Source organism: Melanerpes formicivorus, unplaced genomic scaffold (assembly GCF_026170545.1).
Source record: "Melanerpes formicivorus ecotype bairdi unplaced genomic scaffold, bMelFor1.0.p_v2 SCAF_13, whole genome shotgun sequence".
Taxonomy (NCBI): Eukaryota; Metazoa; Chordata; class Aves; order Piciformes; family Picidae; genus Melanerpes; species Melanerpes formicivorus.
In genome coordinates, this window is record NW_027142365.1 from 579,570 (window position 1) to 592,021 (window position 12,452).

The following is a 12,452-nucleotide window of genomic DNA, read 5'->3' on the forward strand; positions in this document are numbered from 1 at the left end:
TTTATAAACAGAAGGAAATCAGCTTTAGTATCGACATACTGCAGCATTAAAGTGTCCATCACTCGACGAGAAAAACATTGCTCAAGTTTTTTGCATTCCTAACGCTGGGAAGGGTTAACTTGAAGCCCCCTCCGAAGATAACCTTTCTGCCATCACAACGAACCACTTCACAGCAGCTATCTGCTTCCCCTCACCACGCTGAGCACATGGCTCACTGTCCATAGATGACACACTCTGTGCAAGCCTCAGCTTTTCATCACTACATTCTCGGTAGGCAACAAACTTTCCCAAATTGTGTGTCATGCATGATTACCAACAGCTCAAGTCTTTGAGAAGTGTTAATGATCTTTTGGAAAAGAGAAAACCAAGTTCATTAGTGGGGAAAAAGATAGGAAGAGAGAGTCACAGTGAGTTAAGAGAGTGTTTAGAGTCATTAAGAGTCGTTCTAGCCTAGGGGCTGTCCGGGCAAGTTACCTGATACGTCTCCAGGAGATACTCCCGTCCTTCCAATGTTGGTGAGTAAATGATCTATGTTTGGCACTGGCTGAGATTCTACTGTGCTTTCCTCCTGAACTGCTGTCTATAGTTAATAAACAAAGAGCTCTTCATCATCGTTTCACAAATAGTTCATCATGATTTAACAGCATTCAGAAAACTCAAAACTATTCACCTGAGGAGAGGCTTTCCTCATGCCTTCTTATTCTCCCAGCTGGCTTTTAAACAAAAGGCATGGCTTGCCTTACTTTATATTTATTCTGTAATTCATTACTGTAAGGACTGGAGAGCTAAAAAGCTGCTTCTGAAGAGCAAACCATACAGTGATGCAAACATTCTAGAGGCAGCAGAAGCAGGTTCTAAGCTAAGCTAGTTAGAAGACAAATATTTAGGACATAATACTTACAAGGGGCTCTTCAGCATCATCTTCTGTGAAAAACCAGTCATGCTACAATTTAAAATAAGAAAGGTGAAAACCCCACAGGGAACACAAGACCCCTAAAATGTGGAAGAAACAAACATGGACATCCACTGGAAACAAAAAGCAGCTATGCTGGAGTGTGAAGGATAAATACCAGCCCCAACGTGGCCCAAGGAGAGCAGCTTTGCGACCTGGGTACAGCCTTACTTCACAGGGAAGGGAGAGCAGCCACTTACTTTTTGGATGAGTGTTTCTACAATTTTGTACTGGTCTGGCATGTGGGTAACCATGTGTGTCATGTTGTCATCAGATGTCCTCACGAGCGTTGGACCGAAGACTATTGCCAGGTTTCTTGGTTCCATCTAAGAAATGAAACATTTCCAATGAGAAAAAGGAGTACCATGGGCTGGGTGCAGGGATATCACACTGCTCCTCTATCTGAGAGCTGCTTTAGATATGGACCAAGGGGTTTAAAACCACACTGGTGACTCGGGCAGGACGCTACACTACACTAAAAGCTCTCCTGTATGCAGCTGCAATAAATGCATTCAACGTTTGGATCCATCCATGTGCCTGGGGAGGGAATTTGCACAAGGGCTTGTAGTGACAGGATGAGGGGGAATGGACTGAGGCTGGAAAAGGGGACTTTGAGACTGGAGATTAGGAAGAAATTCTTGACAGTGAGGGTGGTGAGACACTGGATGCCCCCTCCCTGGAGGTGTTCACGGCCAGGCTGGATGAGGCCTTGAGCAGCCTGGGCTGGTGGGAGGTGTCCCTGCCCACGGCAGGGGGTTGGAACTGGATGATTGTTAAGGCTCCTTCCAACCCAAACTGCTCTATGATTTTGTAATTTCTACAATTCAGAATTCAACCTTCCTTAGCCCACTGCAAGCTCCACAAGCACAAACCCCAAAAGGACTCAGACATACTCTTTACACTTCCAGGGGAATTGTTTTGGGTATTTTTTCCCCCATCTTCCCTTAAAGACTATTTGTTTTGTTTTGCAACGCTGATGTTTAAGATTTTAAACTAAAAGGGTTTGGTAGCTGCCTGGGTCTGGGGGTTTTGGTTTGGCTTTTATTTTCCCTGAGAATGTTTACATGACAAAAAAAATAAGCTGGCAATCCAATACTGCATTATGTCTACTGACAAAGAGCTCTTTCAATTTGCATCTACTTTGGAGGAGGCAGCAGCAACCAACATCCCAGACCCAACACATGTATTCATGAGACAGACTCAGCGTTATGCAATCATGTCACAACACAAATCACCCTTTCAACTCAGTTTTGATGTTACAACTGACAAATAATTCCACAGAAGTAGCAGCAGAATACTTACCCTCTATTTTACCTTCTATTTTTGCTTACTTCTGACTTAAGTTTACTGTTGTGACATGGAAATATGTAGTGTTGTAACAACATATAGGAGGCAAGGCCCTTGTGCTTACCAGAAGGAAGTTACACACATGACAAGTCCCTGATCCTCACTTTTGGAATTGAATCACAGCCTTTGAAAAGTCAGAGTATCACCTCACTCCTCTAGCCTTATGTACTCTTTAACATTCACATTATTTAAACAACATCTATACAGCACATCAAGCCCATAAAATGATCAAGGTTTGCTTTAGGCATTGCACAGGAACAGGGTATTTACTGCCAGCTCCTTATGGTGTCAGCTTAAATCCACTAAAAGTTATCATTTAACTATTTTTTCAGTACACACATCTCCTTTTGCCTCCTGTTTAAGGAGAAGGTATTATTCGTAGCTGTAATTTGTAACCTACCACATTCACCAGAACTGAGGCACTGTTTGATTTCAGATTGGTCCCAGGTTCCTCTTGACAGCATCATTTCACATCATTTTTTTCCTGTACCCTGCACATGGGCAGCCAAGTGATAAGCTACCCTGAGGGAAGCAGCCAGAAGCACACCCCTGCTGTGCACAGCCCTGCATTCAAACAGCCCTTTCTGAGAGCTCAGCAAAGGGGATGCTAGGACTTGCATTTACTGTGGGCACCTCTCACAAACCAACTCTTCCTCACCCCGTGGAAAAGACAAAAAGCTATTCTTAGTGGAGGACTAAGAGCCTGTAGTGATCAACTGTCAGCCCTCACATCGTCAGTTTCCTTTCTTCCAACCACCTTCTATGCGGACATCGAACACTCAAGTAGAGGCAGCACTCTGGGACATGGTCCAGTGGTCATGGAGGTGTTGGGTAGAAGGTGGGACTTGATCTTGGAGGTCTCTTCCAACCTTAGTCATTCTATAACTACAGCAAGCCCTAGTCTCAAAAATTACTCAAGCATGCAGAAGCCAGGCTTCACACACAGGTGGAGGGACAGGGACAGCCTCTGCCAGCAGCTGCACTCGGGTCCCAGACCTGTGCCCTGCCCTGGCAAGCTCTGATTGCTGTTTAGATGAAACGTACAGACTTGGGATAAATGCAGGATGTAGGCAGTCATTCCCACAAGAATTAATCCCAGCCTGAATAAACTGAATTCACACTGAACAGAGGCATATTTGGCAGGAGGTCCTTAGTCTAACACAAAAAAATCTTCTCAACGTAGCAAAAACCTTAATTTTATCTACAGAAATAAATTATTGATCCTAGCAGAAGTAATCCTGCACAAGGACTCTGCTAATGACTAAGCCAAACCAAAACCCATTGCACTTCTCTGTCTGATACCTTGTTCTTCTCCGAGTTCTCTGCTACGGTCTTCAAATGTGCAGAAAGAAACTTGAGAGTCTCATAATGATGTTCAGGTAAATCATGAATCTGAAACAAAACCAAAAGGCAATTCAGAACGTGGAACACTTAATGCTAAATGCTGCAGTGCACCTAACACCACACCTGACTGCAGCTTACCAGCCTCTTCAGTGTTTTCAGACGCTCAACAGGATCTTCTTTTCTGTTGGCATCTATAAAATCTGCATATTTGTCTGGGAAAGGAAGCAGAAATTCATCACAGGTGAGTATTCTCCATATATAAAGTTATATACACACCCACTCCCCTCACAGCGCCTCACTCTTCATGAACACAGGGAATACAGAGAGATGGAAGACATTTTGAAGTCATAAACTAGAATCACAGAATGGGTTGGGTTGGAAGGGACCTCCAAAGGTCATCCAGTCAAACCCCTCTGCACTCAGCAGGGACATCCTCCACTAGATCAGGTTGCCCAGAGCCCTGTCCAGCCTCACTGTGAACATCTCCAGGGATGGGACTCCAGATTAGCCCCTACTGGATATTTAATACAGGCTGTGTGGTGCAGCAGACAGCTGGAGGGAAGGGAGGCCATCCAGAAGGACCTGGACAGGCTGGAGAGGTGGGCACACACCAACCTCATGAGGTTCAACAAGACCAAGGGCAGGGTCCTGCAGCTGGGTCAGGGCAATCCCAGGCACAAATCCAGGCTGGGCAGGGACTGGCTGGAAAGCAGCCCTGAGGAGAGAGCCTTGGGGGTGCTGGGGGAGGAGAAGCTCAACAGGAGCTCTCAGTGTGCACTTGCAGCCCAGAAAGCCAATCAGATCCTGGGCTGCATCAGGAGAAGTGTGGCCAGCAGGGCAAGGGAGGTGATTCTCCCCCTCTGCTCAGCTCTGGGGAGACCCCACCTGGAGTACTGCCTCCAGTTCTGGAGCCCCTATTACAAGAGGGATCTGGAGGTGCTGGAACGTGTCCAGAGAAGGGCCACAAGGATGATCAGAGGGCTGGAGCACCTCTCCTGTGAGGACAGACTGAAGGAGTTGGAGCTGTTCAGTCTGGAGAAGAGAAGGCTCCGAGGTGACCTCATTGTGGCCTTGCAGTATCTGAAGGGGGCTCCAGGAGGGCTGGGGAGGGACTGCTCAGGATCTCAGGCAGTGCTAGGACTAGGGGGAATGGAATGAAGCTGGAGGTGGGGAGATTCAGGCTGGAGGTGAGAAGGAAGTTCTTCCCCATGAGAGTGGTGAAGCCCTGCAATGGGTTGTCCAGGGAGGTGGTTGGGGAGCCATCCCTGGAGGTGTTTAAGCCCAGGCTGGATTGAGGCTCTGGCCAGGCTGATCTAGTGTGGGGTGTCCCTGCCCATGGCAGGGGGGTTGGAACTGGATGATCCTTGTGGTCCCTTCCAACCCTGACTGACACTATGATGCTAATACAATAATATATGGGAGGCTAATGGTGGGTAGGGAAACACAACTTTCATAGAGTACTGCAAAGTAAACCTGCAATTTTTACTCATTTGTTCTTGAGATTTGCAATTCCTGCCCCATAAGAGAAACTCTCTCACTCTTCAGCTCTGTGATCACCCTGACTCCCTGCTCTTTAGTGAAGAAAGGGGACATGTACCACAGAGTGAGGATGATTCCACTGGATTTTCTTGCCAGTCACCTTACACCTGTTCAATGGAAATTCCTGAAGACAAAAAGCACAGCAGCAGCAACTCACCATTGGTAAAGAGGGGCTCTGGGAGCTTTCTGAAGAAGGATTTCAGCAGGCTGCTGATCACATTCAGGTCTCGCCATTTCTGCAGTTAGAGGGAAAGGAGAGACATGCTTTCTGTTTCTATAGTCACAACACAGGCAGAAGCTTTTGAGAGCTCGACTCAGAACTCATGTGATCGAAGACTTACATCATCCTGGACATCAATGTCAGTCATTCCCTTGTTGAGCTCCTCCTGCATGCTCGAGATGGCAGCGTTGTTCCCGGGGACTCTGTAAATACCTGTGTACTCCAGGCCTCTTTCCTCAACCAGTTTGCAGCAGATATCAACAATCAGGGGAATATACTGAGGAAAAATGAGCAGTTGTATGTACATTTTGAAGGAACTGATACAAAAACTCTTCTAAAGTCAGGAGAGGAAGCACAACTGTGCTGCCATACTTTGTTGGTGTGAGCCGGGGGGCAGTCGTCCAGCCTGACACCGAACGTTCCCACAGCAGATGGCTTCTTCTCAAACGTCTTCCTCATGATGCTTGGGATGCCTTTTCTCCACGTTCCCTTGTCTTTTGGGGGGCTTGTCTCATCTTTTGGTTGTTACCATAAGGCAAACAAGGAAGTAAAGAAGAAAACCAGGAGCATTTAAGCCACGCAAACTACTGCAGATACAGGCACTGGATCTGCAGCGATCGAGTGACACCTACGGCACTGTGACCTCTTTCAGCAGCCCTGACTCCCACAACCACTCATTAAACATTGACCTGTCTTAAACATACTTTACAGAGTCATGGAATCATTAAGGTTGGAAAAGACCTCTCAGATAATCATGTCCAACCCTCTACCCAACACCTTCACAACCTTCTTTGGCTCTTAACAGCCTAAATTTAGAGCAAGTAGCTGGATGGTACTGCGGAATGTCGTAATTGTAAGACTAAAGGTACATAAATCATATTAAACCCACCACAATCTACAGTTAATAAAGCAAGATTAAGTCTGTGTTGATCACAGTGCTGCCCAAAAGCTCTATGAACCCAAACAGCCATGCTCTCACCTGTGCAGACCTGTGCACTCTAAATTATTTCACATAGGACTCAAACACTTAAAATACTATCTACCCAAAAATCAGACAAAGGGTTCCATTAGAGCTGACCTCTCCTAAACAACTTGTGGTGGGATCCTACTGGAGAGGGACTTTTCACAAGGGTGTGTAGCAAAGCACAAGAGAAAATGGTTTTAAGCTGAGACAGAGCGGGGCTAGGCTGGATCTTAGGGAGATGTTCTTCAGTACAAGGGTGGTGAGACTCTGGAACAGGCTGCCCAGGAGGGCTGTGGCTGCCTTCTCTGTTCAAGGCCAGACTGGATGAGGCCTTGATCAGCTAAGCTTAGTTGAGAGGTGTCCCTGCCCATGGCAGGGAAGCTGGAGCAGATGACCTCTGAGGTCCCTTCCAACCTAAGCCATGCCATGACTCAGTGTAGCAAAGGAGGATTCCCAGCCATCCTGTACTGCAAGTCAGCTCATGCAGCAGTGCCTCCTCTTAGTCAAGGGTTTCTGGCAATGTTCTTGCAGCAGATTTGCCATTTCACACCTGCAATTCAGTTACATAATCCACAGCATAGCAGGAGCCAAGGGACATTTCTTTGGGAGATAAACCAGAATTGTCTCACAGCCTAAATGCAAGAGACTGGCTGATGAGAAGTGATTGCTCAGACAGTGGCCTGAATGTGTGTATGATGTCCTTACAACAACAGGCTGACAACAGACATCAGAGATTAGCTTGTGCCAGGATGTGATGGACTTCATTTAGTGATTGAAGTTTGCAGTGCCTGCTCACTGGACCTTTTTCAGAACTCAGCAGGCATTACTTCTGGGAAAAGCTGATAGTTTTCACTTCCCTACTTCAACATTCCTGTGGAAAAATTCTGGTTTCTTAACCAATTTACCTTTTGTCACTTCCACGTCAGCTGGAGATCAAAGTATCAATTCCTCACAAAGTTATTTCCAAAGCTTGGCAAAATGTAGGTCACAAGAAGTTTAACATTTGTATTTTGCTACTGTTAACATTACACAGAGCTGTAGGGAAAGGAAAAAACCAAACCTAATACCCTCTTGAGAGAGGACTGGAATAAAAAGCTTCAGGGATCTGAGACCTGAAATCTAAGAGAACATCTGAATGAAGTAGCTAAATGAAATGAGTGACCATAGCTGCAGCTTATGAAAACCCTTGGTTAATCCTTGGTTTGCATCTGTGCATTCATGACTTGGAAGACCCAGAGAATGGCACCTCAGTGCCCTCCCACTGGAGCTATAAGGACACCAAGAAAAGAACCCATACAGACCTTTAGTGAGAAGCTTCCTTTCGGACTCATCCTTGGGAGAATGTGGGCTCTGAGTCCGCTGTTCTGCCTTAGTTCCAAGCAGAGTCTGCCTGATGCTTAGGCTCTGGCGAGGTGTTTTGGGAGATGGCTCTGTTTTGCTGCTTGAAGAACTGAAGCAAGAAACACTGCCTCAGTAGAAAGCAGCTAGATAAGAAGTCTACAAAAAGTGATGGCAGCACAGAATTCACCTACCTCATCATTGTACTGTATTCTTTAATCCTTCGACTAATCAGGTCTCTGCTAGTGACCCCAGTGTCCTGTGGAACGAATGGAGACGCTCAGAAAGTACAACAAACACTTTCTTACTTTCAGAATACTTAACATTACCTCTTCCTGCCAACAGACTGCATAGGAAAAGTTAACATTTCAGTACAGCTGAAAATAAGAATAACAATAATAAATCAGTATCTAGCAGGTAGCCCTTAAGAACAGCAAGGACAAAACTTCTGAAAGTCATGAGGAACACGGCAGTAATTACAAATTCCATGCTGCCACTTACACTTGCCCCCATCCCCAAGCAATAGAGTCTGATCAAGTCCTGTTGAATTGAAAGTAAATCTAAACAGAGAACATGCAGCCTACTCTGAAAAATCCAGTCCTGTGTGCACACTGCTACATACACAGCTGAAGCAGACAGGAAGTCAATGTGCTTGGATCCACCTGAGAACCGATGTGTGGCGATCCCTTTTGCTTTGGACAATTCTCTCAAACCTGAGCAGATGTGCGTGACCAGACATGAAAATATTCCTCTGTTACTCATCACTGCAATGAAGCAGCACTGAGGACAACATTGGGACTGACACTGGTATGTTATGTACAGTAGTGTACGTTTCTCTTTTGCATTCAGCATCAGCATTTCCTGCATGGACACAAACACTTAATCACAACACAGGCATCCTTCACAGCTTCACTTCGTACCTACTCAGGATTCACCACACTGCACACATTGCTGCAATGAGGTCTGGAGACAGAACACACTTCTTTCGATCCTGCAGTTCTCCTCTTAAGAGATTAGTCAAGTCAGCAGTAACATGAATTCATTTATTCCAGAAGTCTGTTCTCTGATGGTACCAGGCTTTGCCAAACTCCATCTATTTACTCTGTTTCTTTGCCTTTCACCTTATTTTCTTTGCTGCCCCTTGTATGCATTTTGGTCTGTTGTTTTAACTGCAAAATCATCTCTTGTTGCAGTATTAATTACAAGAAAATACAATCAATTATTAATGAAAAGACAGGAGCTATGGCTTCTGCATTACCTCGTCGTTTAGGTTGCTGTTGTCTTGTATTGCCTTAATCCACGCTAACATGTTATCCCTGTCCTCAGCTTGAAACAGATACTCGCAGTCTGACGTGGTGAGTCTAAAGACGTTCTTCCTCTTCGTTTCACAGTAAGAGATGTCTATCAAGCAAGCATTGATGCTTATAGGTTGTTCTTCTTCAGACAAGGTCACTTGTTCCTTTTTATCCTTGTACAAGTAGAGTGAATGACCTCGAAGAACAACATACAATTGCTTCCATGGCCGAATGCTGCCACCCACTCGCTGCAAGAACACCAACCGACCTGTTAGCTTACAGCACATCTTTCTGGATCACAAAAGCCACCTCCAGAAGCTTCAGAAAGAAAAGCCTAACTACTTATCTGTACCATCCTTAGGAAAGGCCCCTGGGAAAAGACTGCACAGAAGTGGGCTTCAGGAAGGGCTCTCCATTACAGCAGTGAATTGCCCACCCCAACCACCCATTAAGTGCCTGCTCACCCATGACAGCAGCAAGCAGCAGAATGTGACTACAACTTCACAGAGGTATTCATACAAACTTAGTAAAAAAATCAAGTATTTAGGTGTCCCTGCATGTGGCAGGGGGGTGGAACTAGATGAATTCTAATGTTCCTTCCAACACAAGCCATTCTGTGACCGGCCAGTCTCCTGTTCATGCCCTTAAACACCACTCAAATCAGACTGACATTTACACATGGCTGCAATTCCAGACTCCCAGTCTTCCCCAAGTATTAGTTTATACTTGTGCAGAAGGTTAATTTGAACTCAGCTCCACAACAGTCTCAAAACCTACAGCTTTTTTTCATTATTAGCAAAGAGGGGGGAACAAGGACCACTAATTACAATTATCAAGAGACTGATTCTTCCTACTTAATCAGTCATTAGAAACTAGCTCACTTCACAGATGGTTTGAAATGTAAAATTAAGAGAGTTTAGAAAGCCTTCTGCAAAAGATACCAAGGAATTCACTGATGTTAACATTCCAACAGGTCTAGAATGCTGTCAGTCTTACTGATGCTCATATCCCCCCAAAATTAATTAACAAAGCAGAAGAGGGAAGCTCCAAGATTGCCGGCTTTCAGCAGCCTAAGATGCGTGCTGGGCTGGCACGCGGGAGGCGACAGGTACCTTTCCTTTGTCCGTAACCAGCTGGCGAAAATGGAGCCAGCCCTCCTTGGAGGCATCACCAAAGACCTCTGAAGAGGAATCTTTTCGGGAGCCAGAGTCTTCTGAAGATTTCTGGCTGTCTGGGACCTAAACAAAGCATCACAGAGAGAACCTCACAGCATTTATTCTAAGTCATTTCTTCACAACCCCAGCGTTCATCTATTTCAAACTGCCCCTTCCAGGGTCCTCCTGGTGAGGTTTCCATCCAGCAGTGACCTCACATCCCAAGAATACTCTGAGGAACTGCAGGAGTCTGAGGCTCTCGTTAGTAAGATTTTACAAAAGCACATAATAGATAGACTTTATTGACAGTGGCTGAGGAAAATGAAGAGCAAGAAAAGAGGCCATGCCTGTATGATGCACACAGCAGGGACAATTTGATATGCAGCAATCTCTATACACTTCACTCTGCATCTCAGACATCACTTTGTATGGTGGGAGCTGTGCAGCTCTGCAGCTGGGCTCAGCACTATGTGTAACTCTTCAGACCTGGTGTTTATTTTTTACCTACCTTAATCCCCTTTAAACTAGACACATGCTTAATGGATCTGCAGAGAGAAAAACAAGTGTCAAAAGGAGATTTTATACACTGTTAAAAACAGATCTCCAATTCACTGGGTTCTGGGGGATGGACTCACGATTTTCCCTCCTCTCTGTAGTCATCCAGTCCTTCATCATACGACTTGGATCTCTCAGTCTTTGCAGCAGGCTGGCTGTCCAGCACGCTAGGCCGGATGGACTCTACAGACAGACAGAGGGGGATTGAGTATCTAAGGGCCTACATTTGATTTTTGCACTTTATTTCAAGAAATAAAGAGCCCATGATCACAGGATCTTAGGGGTTGGAAGGGACCTCTGGGGATCATGGAGTCCAACCTCCCTGCCAGACCAGGACCGTAGAACCCAGCACAGGTCACACAGGAACACATCCAGACAGGGCTGGAAAGGCTCCAGAGAAGACTCTCTGGGCAGCCTCTTCCAGTGATCTGTGACCCTTATAGTAAAGAAGTTGTTCCTCACGTGGAGGTGGAACCTCCTGTGCTGTAGTTTCCATCCATTGCCCCTTGTCTTATCACGAAGCATAAAAGGGGCAGGCTGTCCCTGTCCCTTCCTTCCTGACTCCCAGCCCTCAGATACTTATAGACACCGATCGGATCCCCTCTGTCTTCTCCTCTCCAGACTGAACAGCCCCAGGGCTCTCAGCCTCCCCTCATAAGGCAAGTAATTTTCACTCTTACTCTCCAAAGTGTAAAAGGAGACGGGAAAGAGAAAAGGAAGTGAACACTCACCATGATCGTGTGACAGCTGCCGCCGAATTAAAGGGACTGGAGAGGTGGGGCTGGGAGGAACAGCTGCTATAGCTGGTGCTTGGGAAGCAGATGCAGAAATGACAGCAGAAGCAGGAATGTGTGCAATATCATGGTCGATGCTAGGACTGGTCGGTTCATCTGCAAGAGGCCAGGGTCACACATGAGACAGGGAGGGAACTGCTCACGATCCGCATCAGCACAAACCGAACGCGAGGTCTTTTACAGGGTCCAAGGAGGTCACACTGTCAAAGGTGTTCTGTGAGACAGGAGTCTGATTTCATAGGGGTGTTAACTGTCCTCCAGAGATGGGGGCAAAGAACATCAAACCCAATTACAGAGTTTGCTGTGAGCAGATGAAACAGGGATTATTTGCTCAGCTCAGGTAGTGTTGCTTTCAACCAGACTACTTCTGTTTGTGTGCCCAAGAGAAGCACACACTTATTCCATCAGGAAGTGTAAGCTTAAAGAAAGACAAGCACAACTTCCTGCAGCAAAACACAGGCATTTAAATAAGAAAGCCAAGTTCCAAGCAAAGAAAGGAGCATTTAAGCAGATACCCACATCCAAAGAACCAACCTCCCCCCACCCCATCCACACAAAGCAGCAAGTATTCCTGTTTTCAAGGGACGGCAGCACTACATACCAATTAGCTCTTCCCCTAATTGCTCATACAAAGGATCGCATGCCATGCACGCCCAGCACCTCACAGACTCAACGGTCACAAGGGTCATCGCCAGAGAGTCCAAAAGGCTTCAAGTATTTCTAGGACTGAACGTGTTCCTTACGGGATGGAAGAAGTCAAAAGAGACATTTTCAGGCATCCTGAGCAAGGAGCTGGAACCTCTTCTACAGCACATCACTGGGACCAGCTAACGTGATCCTGCTCCGTGCTCTGATAGAAGGGATGGAGGGGAAAAGAACTGCCAGATGAAACGCCGAGCAGGGGCTGCACTGTGCTGCTGTAATGCTGTGAATGTATGCTAGGTGCTAGG

At 46.1% G+C, this 12,452-nt stretch overlaps 1 protein-coding gene across 3 annotated transcripts in view; it reads right to left on the minus strand.

The window, feature by feature from the left end:
• ARHGAP21 (Rho GTPase activating protein 21) overlaps nucleotides 1-12,452 on the minus strand; it is a 92,700-nt gene that overhangs the window by 5,258 nt on the left and 74,990 nt on the right. For all 3 annotated transcript variants that reach the window (XM_068145746.1, XM_068145748.1, XM_068145747.1), the window contains 15 exons: nucleotides 11,440-11,598; nucleotides 10,789-10,891; nucleotides 10,662-10,698; nucleotides 10,112-10,237; nucleotides 8,963-9,247; nucleotides 7,899-7,963; nucleotides 7,668-7,816; nucleotides 5,775-5,917; nucleotides 5,524-5,679; nucleotides 5,340-5,418; nucleotides 3,782-3,855; nucleotides 3,602-3,691; nucleotides 1,153-1,278; nucleotides 902-943; nucleotides 475-580 (listed from right to left, as the gene is read on the minus strand). In XM_068145746.1, the coding sequence (XP_068001847.1) occupies nucleotides 475-580; nucleotides 902-943; nucleotides 1,153-1,278; nucleotides 3,602-3,691; nucleotides 3,782-3,855; nucleotides 5,340-5,418; nucleotides 5,524-5,679; nucleotides 5,775-5,917; nucleotides 7,668-7,816; nucleotides 7,899-7,963; nucleotides 8,963-9,247; nucleotides 10,112-10,237; nucleotides 10,662-10,698; nucleotides 10,789-10,891; nucleotides 11,440-11,598 (1,740 nt within the window). The remainder of the gene's footprint in view (nucleotides 1-474; nucleotides 581-901; nucleotides 944-1,152; nucleotides 1,279-3,601; nucleotides 3,692-3,781; nucleotides 3,856-5,339; nucleotides 5,419-5,523; nucleotides 5,680-5,774; nucleotides 5,918-7,667; nucleotides 7,817-7,898; nucleotides 7,964-8,962; nucleotides 9,248-10,111; nucleotides 10,238-10,661; nucleotides 10,699-10,788; nucleotides 10,892-11,439; nucleotides 11,599-12,452) is intronic.